The following is a 21265-nucleotide window of genomic DNA, read 5'->3' as shown; positions in this document are numbered from 1 at the left end:
GCAACAATATAAAAAAGCTTTTTTATACTGTCACACTAAAAAAAACCGCTGATCCAGTAAAAATTAAAATTTAAAAAAATCTAGATATATCTGGAAATAAAGTGGGGGCGCGGAGTGATTTAGGGTATTACAAGAGGGAATTTAAAGATTACATATGCTTTGGGGTCGCTAACACGTGACAAAAACTTTAAAGAGCCATTAATTTATTACTTGATCTTTTAAAATGCAAACGTAAAAAAATTGTAACTTACCTAGATAGAAATGGATATTGTTACATAACTAAATAGAAATAGATATACAAATAAGAATATAAGCAAGATAGGTGGAGAAATCTTTTATAAAAATAATATATTTTCTGTAAAATTGTATTATTATTCGTTGTCATTCATTTCAACATAATCATATCCTCGCTTCCTTACAGCTTCAATAGTCGTTTTGTTGCCATATTTTTGTTCAAACTCCAAATAACGTTTAAACATAAACTTTATCTTTTTTGCACTCATTTTTAACGTGGTTACACGCTCAAAAATATTCCTAAATAAAGACAAACACTAATCATATTAGTTATTTCTAAAAAATAGTAACTAAACTTAATTTAACAGATTTATTTTAGTTTTAAGCTTTTAACTAATTGAAAATAAAATTTAATTTAAATGTTTTTATTCAAATTTTTGATTGAAAAGACATTTTTATTACTTAATAAAAAATAATTAACACTCGGAAAATTTTTTGTTAGATTTAAACAAATCATATTTTCCTAAATTACTACTAAAATGCAATAGACAAAAAAAACCTCAGTACTACCTAACACAACTCTTATAAGTTTTACGGCAACCGAAAAAATAATTTCATACCGAACTTGCTCGTAGTCACCCATTTTAATTGTCATATCAATATATATAGACCATATATCAGAGCGCTTCGGATAGTTCTTTAACACGCTTTCTAGTATTGTCGACCCACGCTGTGGCTCCCCAAATTTATACTCCATAAGAGCAAACTGAACAATTGTTGCAATATCTGAATAAAAATTAAAAGCACCATAACACAAAGCGAACAAAAAATATATAATAACTATGGGAGAAAAATTTAATATCCAAATATTTAAAAACAAACAAACAAAAAACATACGTTTTCTTTCATGCAAAGATTTTAGGCAGCGCTGTAAAAGATTTCTTGCTTCTTCTAATTTTCCACATTTCATAAGAAAAAAACCATAACTAATCCAAACACTTTTGCTACCTTTGAACCTTTTTAAAACAATGCGATATAATTTTTCAGCTTCCTATAAAATAAAATAAAAAAGGACACATTTTTAATGATCAATATTATAAAAACAATCAATGACATTTAAAAAAAATTTATTTTACCGCGATTTTATTCGTTCTAGCAAAAATATCCAACACTTTTAAATAAATCTTCTTTGGATCATTGGTTTGAACTGCTTCATGTAAAACCTTTTCCAATGATTCATTGGTTCCATACATATTTTCCAAGTTCAAAAGTGCTACCCAAACGTTTAACTTCTCTTGCTCTTCCCTATCAATAAAATTTAAGATACAATAGCCCAAAACGTAATTTAAGTATTTGAAACGTTCCACGTCATGCAATAAATTTCCGTAAGTTTAACAAGTCTTTACCTAAATGATATAGTTTGTAAAGCTTTTCGTGCAACGTGTCTTGCTTTATCGATTTCTACTGAATGCAAATGAAAAGCCATATATTGAATCCAAATAATAGAACTGTTTGGTGAACCCAAACATAGTCGGTCAAAATCCTCTGAACTATCAACATGTCGATCAGTATCAAGTAAAGCAAGTTCGGCCTAAAATATTTTTATGATAACAATAGTACTTACACTTTCATTTTGATTGCTTGCATTTATCATTTAATGGTAGATTATATAGATTTTTTTTTTTAGCGTTTTGATAACTTTAAAATGAACTTTCAAAATTAACTGAAAAAAAAACAACCTTATGGAGAAATTCTTCTTCTGCTTTTTTTGCAGCTTTTTTTTGTCGCTTTGTCTTTTTGGCTTCAACCTAAATATTGCAATTTAAAAAAAAGTTTCACAGTGCATACCAAACTAAGTAAACTTTTATTCAGTTAGGACTTCATCACTACAAATAAATAAACACAAATCTCAACAACAAAAACACCAAAACTGAATGGCAAAGCTAAATATTTCTTATAATCAACTATAATACAAAAAATCTTTTCAAATGATGTGTCTTAAGTAGACACATTTTGAAGTTTAGCTAATTTTTATAATTAATTTTAAGAGAAATTTTGAAGAAATATTTCGAAACGAATTAGTTCACAAACGTTCAATTTAAGATTATAATAGAGCCAACAAAAAATTTATTTCATGCTGACATCTTTTTTTAAATTTTATTCCAACTACTCAAAATTTTTTCTTCGACTATTTAAAAACCTGTTAACTACATCAATACCAAACTGAAAGAAAATTTGAATATAATAAAACAATATTAATTTTGGCGTTCATATTAAGTTTAAACATTAAAAAAAAAACTATTTTTTAAAAACTTATTTAATTATTATAGCAGTACAGTACAAACAACAACAACAACAACAATAATTGCTTTTTTTTTTATAACGATTGCTGAACAAATAATTCTCATCAGACATTGTAAGCGATTTGTATAATTCTTTCTAGACATTAATAAAGTTTGGAACACAAACAATTTCGATTGGGTATTATATCCGAACGAAGAAATTTGCGTGAAAACGCAATTAAAATTCGTAGCGCTAAATGTTAAAATCAGATAACACGAAATAAAGCAACAAATAGTATAGATTATTTAATAGAGAAATATTTATTAGTTTTTTTTTCAATATTATTTTATTATTAATAAAAAATTAGTGTTCCTCTTTTGATCAAATTTTTATTCAAGTGACATCAATCATTTATAATTATTACAACTACTTTTATTCAAATGACATATCAATCACTTATAATTAATAGAACTACTTTCATTCCAGTGACATATCAATCACTTATAATTATTACAACTATTATAACTATTATAGTTATTACAACTATTTTTATTCCCTTTTTATTTTTACTTTTTTATCATTACTATTATTTTTTATTTACGCTGTTGTTATTATTTTTCTTCCTTTATTACTTTAGCATAACTTTTACGTATTTTGTTATACATAATTATAAATAATAAATACACATATTCAAAGCAGAAGTGTAAAATAGTTTAAAACTACTCGCTATTCTTAGTCTTTACTAAGTTTATCCTCACAACATTAGTTTGTTTAAATTTTTAATTCTTAAGAACTCATAAAATAAAAACCTTAGCTTTTTTCTCATCTTCAGAGCTGTCACCTGAATCACTTTCATTCTTTTTTGGTTTTATTTCTTCATCATTCCAATCAAATGAATCAATCTAAAGATGATTAAAAAAAAATGAAAAAAGAGACACAAACATTGTTTTCACCCCAATTGATTTATTGTAAACATAAACAGCATCACTGTGTATGTTGTCTACATATCCATTATATTACCAAGTTATCTCTATCTTCAAAATAGTTTTTGGTTTCTTCTAACTGTCCTACATAGTAAAATATACAAAAGATTTGTGCACAAATTATACATAGGTTTTTTATTAGTATAGCTTGTCATGTTGTCTCTAGTTCCAATTGCCCAGTTATATAACATTTAATGATTATTTGGTAACTGATTTACCTATTAAACATTAAATTAAGTCTTATATAATTCCTCTTATATTAAAAAAAATTGCATTTACAAGATATTTTGTTAAATTACTTTCTAATCATCTTAAAACAAGTCAATTTTCCCATCCTCAAATAGGGATGCAAAGTTACCTAACGAACTTTTATTAACTTCTATAAGTTTAATAACTTAAAATTGTTTAGTCAGCAATTATGTAAATTTAAAGCATCTCAACCTCAGAACCTCATAAATTTAAATTTATGAGGTTCTGAGGTTGAGATTCTTGGGATGAAATCATTTGTTCCAAGAATTTCACTTTCACATTTCTAAACAATTATATGTAAAAACAAATGTTTTTCTGTATAGCTGCTACAAACTATCTGGGAGAGCGGTTATTCAACAAATTAAAGCAAATCAATAGTTTCAGGGCCTAGAGCTATTTTAGGCAGTGGACCCTAAACTACCATAACAATATATAAAACAACTAAAATAAAGGTCTTTTTAAAAAAAATGGGACCCTAAAAACTATGAGGCCTGAGGCAATAGCACCACAGTCTTTAATCTAGCACTAACGTTGGCTAAAAAAATAAGAGGCTAATAAAATTGTTGTTTTAATGGTTTGATAAAATTAAGGTGATGAAAAAACTTATATATTGATAAAATAAATAAACATTAATACAAAATTTTTTAACCTTTAATGTTTGCTTTGTAACTTCCTCCTTTACCTAAGGTAAGATATTCAAGTTTAAGTAAATTATTACTAAATCAGATAACAAATTTAAAAAAATTCAAAAAACTCAAAATTGAAAAACAAGTCTAATAAAAATAAAGGTCGTTTAAAAATTTTCTAAAATCAATCAAGATACTTTGTCTTTTGTATCATCAATGTCAAATTCACTTTCAGAAGAAGAAAGATTTTCTATGAAAAAAAATAAAGTAAAAAACGGATTTAATGAAATTTTTCTAAAATATTAAAAAAAGTATTTTAAATTTTTTTTTAAAAAAAAAAAAGAAAAAAGTTTATTATTTCTTAGCTCTAGAAATAAGTTCATCATTAAATGATTCAAAACTTCATCATTAAATGATTCAAAAATTAAAAAAAGTTTAATAAACTTTATTAAATTTAACCATCATTTAACTCGTGTTCATCTTTCTCTTTTTCATCATTCTTTTTCTTTTTCTTCTTCTCACTTTCTTCATTAACAGGTAACTTTCGTTTTGGTGGGGGAGCTGGATCAACATCATTCACATCTTTACCGCGCAGAGATAAATCAATATGATTAGTGGTTGGATCAATACTTAAAATAATAAATAAAATTATTTTAAAAAGTAAAACTTTCACATACCACAATAAAAAATTAAATCATAAAATAAAAAATAGAACCATACAAAAAAATTTATAAAAAAATAACAAAGTTTTTATTGAAAAAGTTATCAAAAAATATGTGATTTTTTAGTAACTGAGAGAATCTGAAAGTGGACATCATTTTTTTACAGACACATAGTGAATGAAACTTTAAAAAAATGATAAAAAAAAACAAAAAAAACTAAAACTGTTTTACTTGGTATATTCTATTGATTTAAAAAATTAAATACACTTTTTTAACTCTTTTACTACAACCTAATGAAATTAGATTCAGCTCCTAACCTCAAAATTATCACACCTTTTCTATGATTACCTTATTTCACCTTGATTTTAATTTAATTTTAAATTTAAAATACCAATAATTTTATATCTAAATATAAAACAAGTTGGAAAATTTTCATACTGCTGATGCATCAGGTTTATTTGTAAGAAACAAAATCAAATTTCAAATCACTAGCATACAAATTTATGCTCTGATTGAAAACCTCATACGCAGAAGCAAAGCTAAATGCCACTAATTTATGCTTGTTGATTAATAAAAATATCAATATAACTTCAACACATCTAAATAATGTAATAACCATAATGATATTATAATAGCCATAATAGCAAGACTTATGTAATGAGATAATTATAATATTATAATAAAATATAACTATAATAACATGATGATATAATAACAGCAGGATATTAGCGAAATCTTTGATTTCTAGCAAAATTTTATCTCACACTATCAGATTGAACGGAAAAACAATTCAAGCAAGTAAAACCTAATCAGTGACAAATTTAATTTGTAACTTTAAAATCTTCAAAACTATATACTTGTATCTTTGCAAATTGAAAAAACTTCAGTTTATAATTAAATTCTTTGAAAAGAACGACATTAAAACATCGATTATGATTTTATATAGAAATGCCTTTTGTGCATTAAATAATCAACAGCTAAGTAATATTTCAATATATTATTTAATTGACTCGTTTTTTCCTTTCATAAAATATATTAAAATATGATAAGAAATAAAAAAAACAAAAACGTTTTATTGCAATATTTTTAAAAGCAGTTTCAACTTTAAAATTGCAAACTTGTGTGATAAATATGAGCACTTTTAAGTATAAGAAATTACTTTCCATAAAAAATCATGTGCAAAATTCTTGTTGCAAATGAAAAATTATTATCAAAATATAACAGCCTATAAATAAATTCTTGTTGCAAATGAAAAATTATTATCAAAATATAACAGCCTATAAATAAATTCTTGTTGCAAATGAAAAATTATTATCAAAATATAACAGCCTATAAATAAATTCTTGTTGCAAATGAAAAATTATTATCAAAATATAACAGCCTATAAATAAATTCTTGTTGCAAATGAAAAATTATTATCAAAATATAACAGCCAATAAATAAATTCTTGTTGCAAATGAAAAATTATTATCAAAATATAACAGCCTATAAATAAGTGTATATATAAAAACGTATTTATAAAGTGACTTAAAAAATAATATAATAATAATAAAAAATGTAAATCTTGTAAATAAATGCAATTGTAAATATCCAATGAAGTTGATTTTGTATAAATACTATGTGGAATTTCTCTAAGACATTGGCGTTTGTGAACAATCAATAACCAACTTTTATTTAAAAGCAAAATGTCAGTTTTAAATTATAAAGTTTTTTTTTGCTTCTTCTTTTTTAAAAGGTTTTACATTTTTTTTTTATATTTCGAGATAAATAGGTGAATAAACTTTTAAACAAAACAAATTTTTCAATGAACAAAAAATAAAATTTTTTGCGCTCTAAGTAAACCCTTTAATAGTCGGATTATTTTTAAAACATTTTTTAATCAAACTTTATTTAAACTACAATTTAATAATAATAAAAAATTAAAATATAAAATAAAAAAATCAAAAGAAGTGTAAGTGATAAACAAAATAGTTAAAAAAGTGAATAAATAAAAAATTGTTTAAGAGGTAATATATTAAATTTAAGATTTTCTTTTGGAGCTTTAATAGCAATTTGTTTGAAATATTTTTTTAATTCACATATTTTAAGTTATAAAAACACATGTCAATATTTAAATTATTTTTAGTTATTTAAAATAAATTTTTTTATATTTAGCTTATTAAAAATATTTTTTTAATAACAAACCATAGATCTTAGACAAATATTTCTTCAAAATACCTGATCCATACTTGATAAATTAAAAAAATGTTTAAAGTTAAATACAATATAGAGCCATTTGATAGGCTAAAAATTACATTGAACTTTGCTAGAAATGCTAAAAGGTATATTGCATATACTCCCTCAGTTTTAAAAAGAAAAATAAACAAACCATATAACTTTAGCTTTGACCAATTTTCCAACATGAAACAACGATTCGAAATCTTTAACAAAATATTGCGAAAGATTTTTAATTTGAACACGCCCATTGATAGTTTGTGAAAGACTAAGAAAAAAGTTTTGTTCAAAAAAAAGTTTAAATCATCATTTAAAAAATCATAATCTATTTTATGATTTAAAAATAATAAATTTAATTTTTAAAAACATTAATAAATACTACCTAACAAAAACTCCTATCTTTGAGCAAGACTTCACATAACCACGTAAGATGTCACCCTCCTTTATATCATCATACCCATTAATGTATCTATCCCATTCTAAATGATATTTTAAAAAAAGTGCAGAGAACAAAAATGGTAAAAAAAATTTAAAATCAAAACTTTAATTTAAAAACTTTTTTTTGTCAACTTATACTTTTTTCTAAACTTCATAAAATATAATTGATATATTTTATAAATAATAAATAATAGACATAAAAAAATATAAAAGATTACTTTATATAAATTTAAAAGGTTTTTTTTTTTTTTTGTATATTTCTGATAAAAGATATAAAACATTTTATATTATTTGATAATAATATTGTGTTAATTCTTAACTTTTTTATTAACTAAAATTTGTTTTATCATTGTATAAATAACTTTTATTGGCTAATAATGGTTTTATAGCATTGAATAAGATAATATGAAATAAAATCAATAAAATCATACGCATTGAAAAAGATAATATGAAATTATTATTATTAATCAATAAAAAAGATAATATTTTACATCATTTGTCGAAAGGACAAAACAAAATTTTGTGTCATAAAAGAGAGGGAGTGGAGAAGGTAGAGATTTAATGAACAAAAAGATTAAAATAATTTTTCAAAGTAAAAATATTGCAATACTTTTTTACATTTCTTCAAAACTAATAAACAGGGAGGAAAAGGTCCTAATGAGCTTGAGGATGGGGGAGGGGGTTTATTAAATCAGAAAAAGTCTAAAAAAGTATAAGGTGCTCCCCCCATTTTTTAATTTAGTAGATAAGATTATTTTAATAAAATTTCAATACATTTCCTACAAATTTAGATTCACCAGAATGTAAAGTATATCAACCTAATAATAAAACACAAAAAATTTCACTCTTTTTTTTTTTAAACATCTTCGTTTCCAACAAGGCTGCAAGCAACCACTATTAGAGTTGTAAGTTACTGGAAGAGAAAAGATGAAGATAATAAAGCAAGATAACAATTGACAGACGACTTTAAAGATTGCAAACTATATGAATCAGGAAAGCAAGATGAATGAAGTGAATTCCAAAGAACTGATGTTCGAGTAAAAAAACTAGACAAATAAGAGTTTTTGGGGCACTTAAGAATAGTAACAGAAAAAGGATGAGACTTAATTGAATGACGAGTAACAAGAGAATAGACTTTGGTAGATAGCACAAGAGAAGCTAGCTCTTAATAGCAGTGCCCATTATAGTATTTGTAAAAAAGAGAAAAAGAAGCAACATTACGATGATGTGATAATGGTTGGAGGTTGGCTGCAAGAGCAGTTCCAACTATGTTTACAATGCGTTTTTGCATCTTATCTAAAAGGGCACCATTAGAAGATCCGCCCCAGATATGGCAACAGTATTCCATACAAGAACAGATTTGAAATTTATAGAGATAAAGAATAGAATCTGGAGAATAAAAGTGGCAAGCAAAATAAAGAGATGCAGCCTTAGCAGATGCTAATTTTGCAATGGATTTGATATATGGTTTCTAAGATATATTAGAAGTAAAAGTTAATCATAGAAGATAAAAGGTAGATGATTCATAAATATAAGAAGAACTTATTTATTGCGGTGATGATTGGCTGATAAAAATTGGACTTTATCTGAATTAAAGTTCACCAGTCACTATGAAACCAATGCTGTAGCAGAAGTGAGATCCTTTTCAAGCTCAAATGCCCCCTCCAAGAGATTAGAGAGTGTTGGCTTTTGAATATCTGGAAGATCGTTAACGTAAATTAAAAAGAGCATAGAGCCAAGGATAGAACCTTGAGGAACCCCTGAAAATACAGGAAACAAAGAAGAGTGTTGTCCATTAAAGACAACCATACTACGATTTATACTACGATTGGTAAGAGAGGATTCAATAGTTCTAAAGATATTACCTGATACACCATAAAAAGTGAGCTTATGGAGAAGAACAGCATGCCAAACTTTATCAAAGACTTTGAAAATGTCAAGAGCAATAACCTTAACCTCTCTACATCTATCTAATGCCTGATAAAACCTATTATTACCATTAGCAAATCAGCAGTAGAACAAGAAGATCAAAATCCATATTGTAATCACAAAAAAAGTTATTAGATTCAAGATGAGAGATTAAGTGTTTATTAACTAAAGATTCAAAAACCTTGCTTATGATAGAAAGAAGACTAATGGGTAGTTAAACAAATAGATCGCTCTCCGTAATTTTCGAAAAAAGGGGATAACAGATGCCGCTTTCTAGCAGCTTGTTAAACAAGACTCTGATAAAAACTTGTTAAATAGTTTTAAAAGTATAGACAACAGCTCCGGAGAACACTTCTGCAAGACTACGACAGGTATGTTGTCCGGACCAGAAGCTGTAGAAGAGTCTAGGCAGGAAATCACTTAAGATACAGAAGTTGGAGTAATAAGAATGTGGAGCAATGGATCAAACTGTCGGTAATATCAGGTAGAACGCAACTAGTGGAATCAAGAGATGATATTGATGAAAAGTTCTTAGCAAATAATTCAGCTTTGTCTTTAAGTGAGGTGACAAAATCTGAACTGTACAAGAGAGGTAGAATAACAGATTTGCCCTTATTATTAATACTGTTAAAAATTCTCCTGAAGTCACAAAAGCCTAATTTTTTAGAGGAAATATGAGATTTCAATAGCAAGTTTTGGCGTTAGATAAAACCATTTTACAATGGTTTCTAGCAATAGTAAACAAATGTCTGCTTTCTGGAGAACTGTTTTGCAGATAGATATGGAAGTAACGGTTTCGATTGGAAATTGCAGCAGCACAATGTGAGGTAAATTATGGAGAAGAGTGAGGCTTGATTTGGAATAATCAAGAGGGAACAAAAAATTCCATACCAGGCTGAATCCAAGAAATTATGTAAGAAGCACATTCATCAAAAGGAAGACGAAAGATTTCTACCCAAGGGCCATCACGAAGAAAATCACGGAGTCCCTGTCAGCTTTAAGGTAGTTGTAAGAGGTTTAATGATAGGGGAATTCTGATGATGAAGAAGTGAATGAGATAATGGTTTTAGAGAAATTACCGTGATCAGAAGCACCTAGGGGTAAATCTGGAGAAACTGAGCACTGACTAGGATCAGAAACAAGACATAAGTCGTATAGAGAAGGTAAATGATTTGGGTTGTCTGGAAAGCCAGTTGGAAAGTTGACTATTTGAGTTAGGGATTGAGAAAGGCAAAAGTGAAAGGCCTTAATGCCTACAGAGTCACTGACACTAGAGCCTAGCCATCCAGTGTGATGAGCATTAAAGTGACCATCAACAACAATATAGGCTGATGGATAAAGAGAGAGGGCTTGGTCAATATATCAGAAATAGAATCAAAAAGAATGCAGTCTTGAGATGAAGGAGAGCGATATAGAACGAAGAGAAAGACAATAGAGTGAAGTGGTGCTAAACGAAAGCACATAAAAGAATAGTCTGTGGATTTAAACCTAGTTTCACGACAAATTGGTGAATTTTTACGAATGTAAATGTCCAGGCCAAGCATGTGACTATTGGAGTCTTTACAAATTAAAGGAAGATAACCATCAACACTAAGATCACACAGCTGAACTGTTGATCTTAGTGTTGATGGTTATCTTCCTGAAAGATGAGACAGCTGAACTCAAATTAGTCTCGCAAGTCAAGTAAGTCTGGTGAACTTTGCAAGAGATAAGACTCAACAGAAGAAAAGTCACTTCAAAGACCAAGAATATTAGTGTATGATAGGTTTAGAGAACTTGGTGATGATGCTGTTTTTTTGCGTTTTATAGTTTATGGTAAATTTGTTGAAGAACTTGACTCAAAGCATAGATAGTACTCAGAACTTTGTCTAACAGCCCAAGCAATTGCCTCATTACTATTAATAAACCCTAAGCCGTAACAAAGGGCTCCAAATCATAAGGAAGTTGTTATTCTTATTTGCTTTTATTCTGCTTAATACAGTAAATCAAAACAATTTCAAAAAAATCTGAAACTTAGTAAAACTTAGAATTCATAGAAATCATAAGAATGTGGAGCAATGGATCAAACTGTCGGCAATATCAGGTAGAACGCAGCTAGTGGAATCAAGAGATGGTATTGATGAAAAGTTCTTATCATAAGGTTGTTAGTTAAAATCATAAGATAGTTGTTATTCTTATTTGCTTTTAATCTGCTTAATACAGTAAATTTATCAAAACAAAGTTAAAACTAGTTAAACAAAGTTACCTCCATTAACTTGCCCTTCATTTATTCTAAATTAAAAAAAGTATAACTATATTATTTATACAATTTAATTTAGTTTAGTTTTTGTCTTTTTAATTATATTTTTAAACATCTATCTTGGAATAATAAGAAGGTAATAAAAAAATAACATAATGTTGTAGTTACAAGTAAATTAATAATACTACTTTAAAGGAAACAATAGATAAAGTTGGTTTAAAATTCAATTAAATATACATGTTTAAAATTCAATTAAATATACATGTTTGAATTTATGACGTCACCACTTCTTCAATTTGTGTCGAGTAAACTTTTCTTATCATCTTATGCTATCAACTTTTCTTAAATTGTCTTCTTATATCAAATTCAAAGATAATTTTTTTAAAAAAGCTTTTATAACATTTTTATAACATTTAAAAAAAAGTTTCTATAAGAATTCTGCAAATTTCTTGAAGCATCTTTTGATTTTACTTGAGTTTGATTTTTAATTTTATATTGAAAAAGTAATTTATTCAAAGAACCAATTTATTCAATTTAATTTATCATTAATGAACTATAATATCTAAATATTACAGAAAAAAACTTTTTTATTGATAAAATATTCATGCCGTATATTTTTAAAAATATTTTAAGAGATTATAAATATAATTGTTATCGAGTTATAGAATTTTTTTTTTTTGAATTAGGGTAGAAACTTTAATATAAGATTTTTTTTATAGAAAAAGTAACATTGTTGCAACAAATACCACCATCCAGATTTAGACCACTGTCTTTGAAAAAAGCTTTAGTTAAAATTAACTTATTTTTCTAATGATGTTTAATGCAAGATCTTTAAATTTTTTATTTTAAATTGTTAGATTTAAGTTTGAACATTTCACTTTAAAAGTGGAAGCAAATAATCAAACAGGAATGTGAGAGGTTTTGTTTATTGAACGTTTATTTCTATACTTGTTAAATTTTGAAAACATCAAAAGATAAATAACATTACCTGGACTGTCGTAAACTTAGATCTATTTCATCATTTTTTTTAATAGCCAACACTTTACACCTATAAAAAAAATTCCATTATAAAAATATGAAATATAAAAAGAAGATAATATTTTACTTGAAAACTATTACAGTTACCTTACAAATTGATCAACAGCAAACCCATTTAAAGGATTTTCTTCAAAATGATCGCTTAGCTCTGTTATATGAGCTACACCTGCTTTTCCATTATTAAGCTCAATAAGTAATCCTACATTTTTAAGAATTTTTGATATTTTTCCATTGATAACAACACCTTTAGCAACATTAAGAGCTTCTCCTAAAATAAAAATAAATTATTATAAAATTTCAAAACTATCATTAAAATTTAATGATATTTCTCAGCAAGAAAATAACAACACATTTTAACTATTCATTCCACAACATATGTTAATCATTATTATTAATACAAAATGATAGATCACACGACAGTTAGCCTCAACCATAACACAGTTAGTGAATTTAAAAATATGTTACATATATATGTTGCAAAAAAGTTTATTGATATGTATATCTATGTTTATTTATTTAATACATTTTTTATTTATTAAATATATTATATTTATTTTTATTTAGTGTATTTAGATGTAAGGCACTCACATGCCTTTTAAACCCATCCTTTTATCTAAACTCTGAAAGTCTAGATTGAAAGGAGTCACACAGTTCAAAAATAAAAAAAATATATTGAAGTCAAAAACAATTTATGTCTGAAGCCATAATGAAGCTAAAAGTCAGGGTTTGAAAACAACTCATGTTTAAAATAACTTATACTAGCAGTGAAATAGCCTTTTCATTTTATTTAAAAAAACAAACAAAAAAAGTTACTCTTTAACTGTTTCTATTTTCTATAAAACAGAAAGTATATTTAAAAAAAAAAAAAAAAAAGAATCTTTAGACAGGTTTTGTTTACAAAAAAATTTGATAAGCTCATGATATAATTAGGTCATAGATCTTTGCCTCAAAAGTAGTACAGGAGTCACAAAGTTTATTATAAGATCTTTTCCTTTATGTTAAAACTATGAACAAAACAAAAATACTATTTTGCAATAGAATATGTTTTTTCTGATAATACTAAAGAACATACCATTTTCTAAAAGTGTTTGTTCAACAACAACAACAAAAAAGTACATCTTTTTTGTACATTTATACAGCTACTATCTTTTAAGATTATATTAAACTATTCTTTTTATTGTGATGTTAATTTTTATGAAACAATGTGTATTACCCATTTTTAATTTGTGATTCTTAAGAAAATGACTCATTTTAAATAAATGGTTCTTAAGAGAAAATTACCTATTTAAAATAAGATATTAACCTTAAAGGGATCCCAAACTCCCAACACATGCTGTGTTCATATTAAAGGTAATGTTGAAAAAAAAGGTTTGAACTAAGTTTTTTTGATTAAAAATAAATAATGAATGTATACCAAGAAAAACTAATTTTGTTGTTTTAGCTGAAGTTCGCCTTCTCCATTTTACTCAAAAACTCGGAGTCTTTAAATTATACATTGCAATCTACAGACTTCATTGATTCCTTTGAAGCGCATTTAATTCATAAAAGTTTTAGTATATAACGTCACGGTAGACTTTTGACAAATGAAAAATGTAATTAAACAAGGCTGCATTTTCCTTCTTTAATTCAAAAAGTACGTTGTAATATTTTTTTAACATATAGCAAAATGAATTTATTTTATTATTTTTCCAAACATTGCAAAAAAATTTTTTATAAAAAGTAAAAATAATAAATTATATTTATTTTATAGGAGTAACTTATTTTTTACAGATATCCTAATAGTTTTTAGATTTATATATCTTACTTTTATTTCTTTTGTTTTTAAATTAAAACAAATATTAAAGCTTCACTTACCAATCTTATGTCTTATATCTTACTTATCTTATTTTCATCCAAGTATTTTACATTATATAGAATGTTATATATACGGTCTATCGTTTTTGTGCAAGAGAGAACAGTATTATATATTCCAAATCTTACTTATTTTCATTTAAACAATGGTAACTATTTTCTAACTTCTCTGGTCATTTTTATGCTATGACATTTTTTGTTTCCCCGTCGAATTGAAATAATGAATTACTTTCATTAACTGACAGTATTAATTAGAGATATTTAATGAACTGTTAAATTTTTTTATTATAAAAACTTTTAGATTATGCTGATTTGATTTAAATTACTAAATTTGCTAAATTGAATAGGGATAAAAAAGAAATATTATTAAATTTTGCATTTAATTTTTGATAACAAAACTTTTAAAATGTTGACAATTCCATACCAATTAGAACCTGTTAAGGTTATGAAAAAAAAGTACAAGAATACACTAAACAATACAGTTGACAGTAGATATGAAAATTTGTGAAAGGATATGCGAGATCCTAGTTTTGCATTACAAGTATAACCAATAACAGCACAAGTCGGCATTATAAATTTGGATTTCAAGTTTACTGTTCAATATTTTATAACCATCAAATTAAAAACATAATGTACGTCTATTTTTGTCCGTTTTATACAACTAACATTTAACAAAAATACAGAGAAATTATTATTAAATAACGCAATAATTAACACATTAATTAATGGCAATAATTCAAGATAGATGGTAATTTAATTTGTCAAAATGTCGCAATGTGCGTTAAAAAACATATTATATTTGGTATTTCCCAATTTATGTGTCGTATTTGGCATTTGTCCCTTAAGATGGAAAAAAAAAACAACTAACAAAATTGAAAAATACAAGTTTTCAAGTAATTTTCTTTTTCAATTCCCATTAATTCAAAGAAAAGTTACAATTAAACTTTTATTTCTCTCATCTAAAAAAAGAATGAGTGATGCAAAAAAAAAAAATAAAAAAAAAATTCTATACAACTCTAATTCATTCAAAGTTTAATTACTTTTCTTTCTCTTTTGTTCAACTCTTTTATAAAAAGAGTGCGCGATGAAATAAAAACTTTTCTTTTTTAACATAGAATTAAACTTGGAGATTAAATTAAATTAGAAATAAATCAACAATAAGGAAAGCAACTAACAGTCTAATCTGGGACTATTTTGATATTGATGAAAATAATCAACATAAACAACAACAATAATCAACATAAACATCAACATTAATCAATTAAACACAAATTGCATAATTTTAGGGGCTTTTCATTTATTGCTTAGCCATTTTAAATGATAAGTAAATTTAGTTCAAAATGAAAAGCAAATTCAGACAAAATATTGTCTGACCAAATAAAAATGCTGTTACTAACTTTATATGGGTAATTAATATAAAACAATTTTTATGAGAATCTTGATTGAGGATAATAAGTATTTATCATTTATTAACATTAAATATAGCGCAATAACAATTTATAGCAACGAACTAGCATAAAATATTTAAGGTTTTTAAATTAAGGCTTTTTAATATCTTTTTAAATGTTAAAATTAGAAAATAAATAACTAAACAAATAATGAAAAAAATTTATGAATAAAAATAAATGAAAATTTTTCCAGTTTCATTTGTCAAAAGTCTACTGTGACATCAAATACCAAAACTTTTACGAATTAAATGCGCTTCAAAGGAATCGCTGAAGTCTGTAGATTGCAATATATAATTTAAAGACTATGATTTTTTGAGTGAAATGGAGAAGGCGAGCTTTGGCTAAAACAACAAAATTAGTTTTTCTCCGTATGCATTCATTATTTATTTTTAATCAAAAAACTTGGTTCAAACATTTTTTTTTTAACATTATCCTTAATATGAATACAAAATGTGTTGGGAGTTTGGGATCCCTTTAAGCCTGCTTTATCATGCTTACTTTGCACTAGGCAATCATACTAAATATTAAAACCTACAAATGAAACAAAACTTGCCTAATCTAGTCAGTTCAAGGAAATCCTCTTTGCAGCTTAAAATTCGAAAGGAATAACCTAAACCAACTTTGAACACAGACTTCCACTTATTTAGGTCCTGAAACAAAAAAAAGTATATTAAATAAAAAAAAAAAAAAAAAAAAAAGCAAAAAAGACAGCAACCCAAGGCCAATCAGATTATTTAGTTAAAAACAATTATATTTCTTTTTAACTCTCTCAACTCTACGACTCTAAAATACAAACCTTGAACCCAGGCCGAATGAGTGAAAAAAACAAATTGAACATGCAATAATGCTTAAGAGCCTAACATAATGATAAAGATCAAAGACAAAGTTTGAAAACTTTATTCACTTTATCTGTAAAAATATTACAGATATAAAAAAAAAGATTATTTAGTGAATACTACATGTTACTTCTAAAGGCAAGGGAACAAATAGTGGTATTATGCAGAGAAATGAATTTGAGAGTGAACTTTATGCGTATCAAAAAAGATCCTGCTAGTTAGGGTATGAAGAGCATGAAGATGATCTGCATCTTCTAAATGGAACTTTTTATTAGTAATGTGTCACTATAAAACACAAGTAGTAAAAAACAAAATAAAATTAACTAAATAGGCATTAGGGCAAACCATTCAACTTGTGTAAGTCTAGCATAATAAATGCTCAATCTTCTTAAATATACTTCTTAGCTTTTACTTGTGCTTCCTTAATAACGGTTCTGCAACTCGTTCTGTAATATCTCCTAATGAAGCTAAGGCTTTAACTTAATTTAATAAACATGTAGCCGAATGGTAACAAGGTTTCCCAAACTTTGTGGTAGCTTTTGGGGAGAATAATTAAATCAACAACTTTAAAATATCATAGTATTAACAGTGGCATTTTGTGTGTGGATTGTATACTGGTTAAGTGTGAATTGTCAAGATCAAATAAATAACCTTTTGTTTCAACTTATAGTGAATTTAAGATTATTGAGTTAGTTAGCTGAGACAATTGCATAGCTAATCACTTAAGAAGCTATCTACAATCAATTCAAGTTCTAATAACTTAAAACATGACTAAAGTATTTAAAACAATTTAAAAAAAAAATCATCAACACGTAACTTTTTCAATCTGCCTTTTATGAATATTTGTGGTTTTTGAAATAACTTTTTATCCATTGTAAATTACCTCTTGTAAATATCACTACACTTACATTATCTAATACGAATTTCACTGTTGATGGCTATAACCCTTTGATTTATACCCAGACTGAAATAGTAAAATGGTTGGCTTGAGCATAAACTTGTGCATCAATTAACCTGTTTGTCATGAAATCTGGTTTCAATACTATAACCATTTATTTATGAGCTTCCATTCAGCACCTCCTCAATCAATTAATTTCATTATTTTTTATCATTTTCCTCAAAGACTGCACTCTTTTTAATGTTATTTCTGATAAAATTGACAAACCTCTTTCAATTTATCCATTAGTAAATATTGTTGCTATTGGTGACTGGATTAGGCTTATTGTCCAGACAACTCTAATAAGTTACCTTCACTCCTTGATTTTTGTCTTGTCTCTAACCTTAGCTTGTGCACAACTTCTGTTTGTTGTTTATTTAGGTGGTTCAAATATATGATCTTACTAAAACTTTTCCTGCTTCTTTTACATCAGATTCACCCTATCATCCTTCAATCACCTATTCTTATACACCATTTATCACTATCACCATAAGTCTTACTACTACCTAATAGCTAACTGGGGTTCCTTTTGTGATTTTCTTTGAGATGGTCCTTGGGTTAATGTCTTTCATCTCTCTGCTAAAAATTGTGCATCCTGCATATTTTTATGGACTAAAGTAGGCATGAATGTTTCTGCTCTTTCTTGTTGGTTTTAAGTCAAACCTTAATCTTAAATATTAATTTCCACCCCATGGTTTTCTTGAGCAGCTGCTATTTATTATCATAATCATTTCTTTTATCTTTTTTACTATAATAACTCTCTTGACAACAAACATCTTTTTATTATTGCAAGAAATGTAAAAAAGTTCCTGTCTGACACTAAGCACCAATATGAGTATTAATAATACCCTTAAAGAACAAAACTCTTTAATTCCAGTAATTTCTGGTTTACTACAAGGTTCTATTCTTAGCCCTCTATAGTTTCGCATTTATATTGATAATCTTCATGAAAATCTTACATCTAAAGTGGCTTTACTTTCTGAAGACTAAATACTCCAGTCTCCAGATAAAAAAGTTATCTTTGATTGCTTAGAACAGCTGAACTTAAACAGGATCACTTTTCTATGACAGCTTGGAAATTACAGTAGTTTGAAAGTTTTAACCCAAATAAAAATCAGTTATATACAGTTAGCAATTATTGCAAGATTGTTGACAAGCTTATGATGAATACCCTTTTAATTGTGATAAATGGCAACATTCTTACCTTATCCTCTACTTTACGCCTTCTTTGATTATTATTCACTACTGACCTCTAATGAAAATAGTATATACAACTCATCGCAAAGTTAGCATCAGATAAAGTTGCCTCTCATTATTATGTTTGCCATTTTACTCCCAATTCAATTTTCTACCTCTACAAATCTCATATTAATCCCTGTTTGGAATACTGTTATCGTATTTAAACTGGTGTTTTTCTGACTCATAAATTTTCAAGGTTTTCTATCAATTATTCCTTTTGGTATTAAGAAATATTCTTTGTTTTCTGGTAATTCCCAACAAATTTTGGAGAAAAATTATTCAAATGAAAAGCACAGAGTCACAAGCCTAAATTTTTCATTAAAATCAAAAATATTATAACAAACAATATAAAAGTATAAAATGCTCAACATTTCTAATATTTTAAATATAATAACTCAAACATCCAAATATAGCTAAAAGTACCATAATGTTTTCTGAGATATTGAGAACAGAAACTTTTCCTTTAACTAAAGGATTCACTGATATCCATAAACTCTTCTTTGTTACCTTAAATATAAAAAATAAAAAAATTTTTACAGACTTTTTTTGAATAATAATTTATTTCTTGAAAAATATAGTAATTGCATTATATCTATTAAAAACAAAATATCAATCATTTAAAATTGCAAAAGTTAATTGCTGACAGTGCTGGCAAATAATTTTGATGTTAATAGCAAACAGGAAATGTTGAGATAAAATTTAATTTAATTGATAGGAAGTAAGTTAGCATAGATTGTGGTCATTTTTGCAGGTAGTGCAGGTTTAAATACCGAGGATGGATCTTTTATTTTGAAGTGAACATTAATTTTTATCAGTTATAAAAACTATTGCCCACTGATTACTGATTACTTTGTTGTTAATTTATAATGTAATTTGTACAGTGAATGTTGAATGCGCTTAGTTACTATTACTAGTTATTAGTTACCATTCTGTTATTCTGTAAAATAGACTTAAAAACAGGTAGTTTCCAATCTATATTTAAACTGAACCGCATCCAGTTTAGAAACAGATGCTAATCCTAGATTTACAGAAAGTCAATAAAAAATAGAAAGTCTGTGTGAGTTTATTAAACTTACACAGACTTTGACTTTAGTGCACCAGTTTATTAATTGTAAAAACAAACAATTTTAAAACCGTAAAACTTTTTTTAAACTTTAAAGAAGTGTCTCATTTTTTCTAGTACAATTTTTGGATAGTTTTTTCTTTGAAAAAGTAGTTTTTGTAAGTAACTTTTATCAAATGAGAAAATAATTTTGTATTGATCTAGGATTAACAGCATGTATGACCATTCATCCCAATCTAAAATTGCAAACATTTCTAACTTATGTTTACATCCAAATTGACAGCATTTTTAAATAACCATAATGTAAACAAAAAAAAAAAAAAAAAAAAAAAAGATGTGATTGGTTGTCTCTTTTTTGATCTGGTTAAATAGAGGTGCAAATAAAAAGTTAGTAATTATTAAGATCACTGCATTATTGTTCTAACGTGATGCTTTTAAAATAAATTTTTTAAGTTAAAGAAAATAATGAACTCATGTTCTATTAACATTGAACTATAGTTAGATTTTTATAAAAAAAAACATACTGCAGTCAGTCTAAATTGTCTAAAATATTGAATGAAGAAAAATACTTGCAGACCTTAAGAATTGGAATAACAAATATTAATCTGCATACAATTTTTACTCACCATAGCCTACAATTTATTAAGTACTATTTTAGGTACCATAAGTCATGCTGTGACTCTCTAAATTTCTGAAGCATAATTAATCAAACTCGACTTTAATTTAAAAAAAAAATGTCTCGGATGTGTGAGAATAATCAAAACTCTTTTTTTTGTTATTCACCTCGCCAAGGCCAAGAAGGCCATTACAGACAAGGAAGCTACTTAATAGTGGTTATAACCCTACCAGGTACTACCAGGGACATGGTGGGGATGAAACTCGGAAATTCTTGCTTATCAAGCGAGCGCTTTACCACTATACCACTACCGCATGACTTTTAAAGAAGTTGAAGTGAGAGATGACCCAGACTACATAACACCTGATAACTGATATACA

The 21265-nt window shown here is 26.4% G+C and overlaps 1 protein-coding gene across 1 annotated transcript in view; it reads right to left on the bottom strand.

Annotated features, from left to right (window-relative positions):
* Positions 1 to 319: 319 nt before the first annotated feature.
* Positions 320 to 21265, bottom strand: part of LOC100215557 (protein RRP5 homolog) — a 92645-nt gene continuing 71699 nt past the window's right edge. The window contains exons 31-47 of the mRNA XM_065792269.1: positions 19630 to 19713; positions 16748 to 16844; positions 12983 to 13163; positions 12846 to 12905; positions 11864 to 11889; positions 7634 to 7730; positions 7406 to 7519; positions 4835 to 5004; positions 4573 to 4625; positions 4399 to 4431; positions 3327 to 3419; positions 1974 to 2042; positions 1641 to 1825; positions 1371 to 1539; positions 1132 to 1285; positions 855 to 1020; positions 320 to 534 (exon numbers count right to left, since the gene is read on the bottom strand). Of these exons, the coding sequence (XP_065648341.1) occupies positions 372 to 534; positions 855 to 1020; positions 1132 to 1285; positions 1371 to 1539; positions 1641 to 1825; positions 1974 to 2042; positions 3327 to 3419; positions 4399 to 4431; positions 4573 to 4625; positions 4835 to 5004; positions 7406 to 7519; positions 7634 to 7730; positions 11864 to 11889; positions 12846 to 12905; positions 12983 to 13163; positions 16748 to 16844; positions 19630 to 19713 (1914 nt within the window). The 3' untranslated portion in view covers positions 320 to 371. The remainder of the gene's footprint in view (positions 535 to 854; positions 1021 to 1131; positions 1286 to 1370; positions 1540 to 1640; positions 1826 to 1973; positions 2043 to 3326; positions 3420 to 4398; positions 4432 to 4572; positions 4626 to 4834; positions 5005 to 7405; positions 7520 to 7633; positions 7731 to 11863; positions 11890 to 12845; positions 12906 to 12982; positions 13164 to 16747; positions 16845 to 19629; positions 19714 to 21265) is intronic.

This window comes from Hydra vulgaris, chromosome 03 (genome assembly GCF_038396675.1).
Source record: "Hydra vulgaris chromosome 03, alternate assembly HydraT2T_AEP".
Lineage (NCBI taxonomy): Eukaryota > Metazoa > Cnidaria > Hydrozoa > Anthoathecata > Hydridae > Hydra > Hydra vulgaris.
Note: the sequence above shows the minus strand (reverse complement) of the source record. Positions and strands in the feature narration are given on the sequence as shown.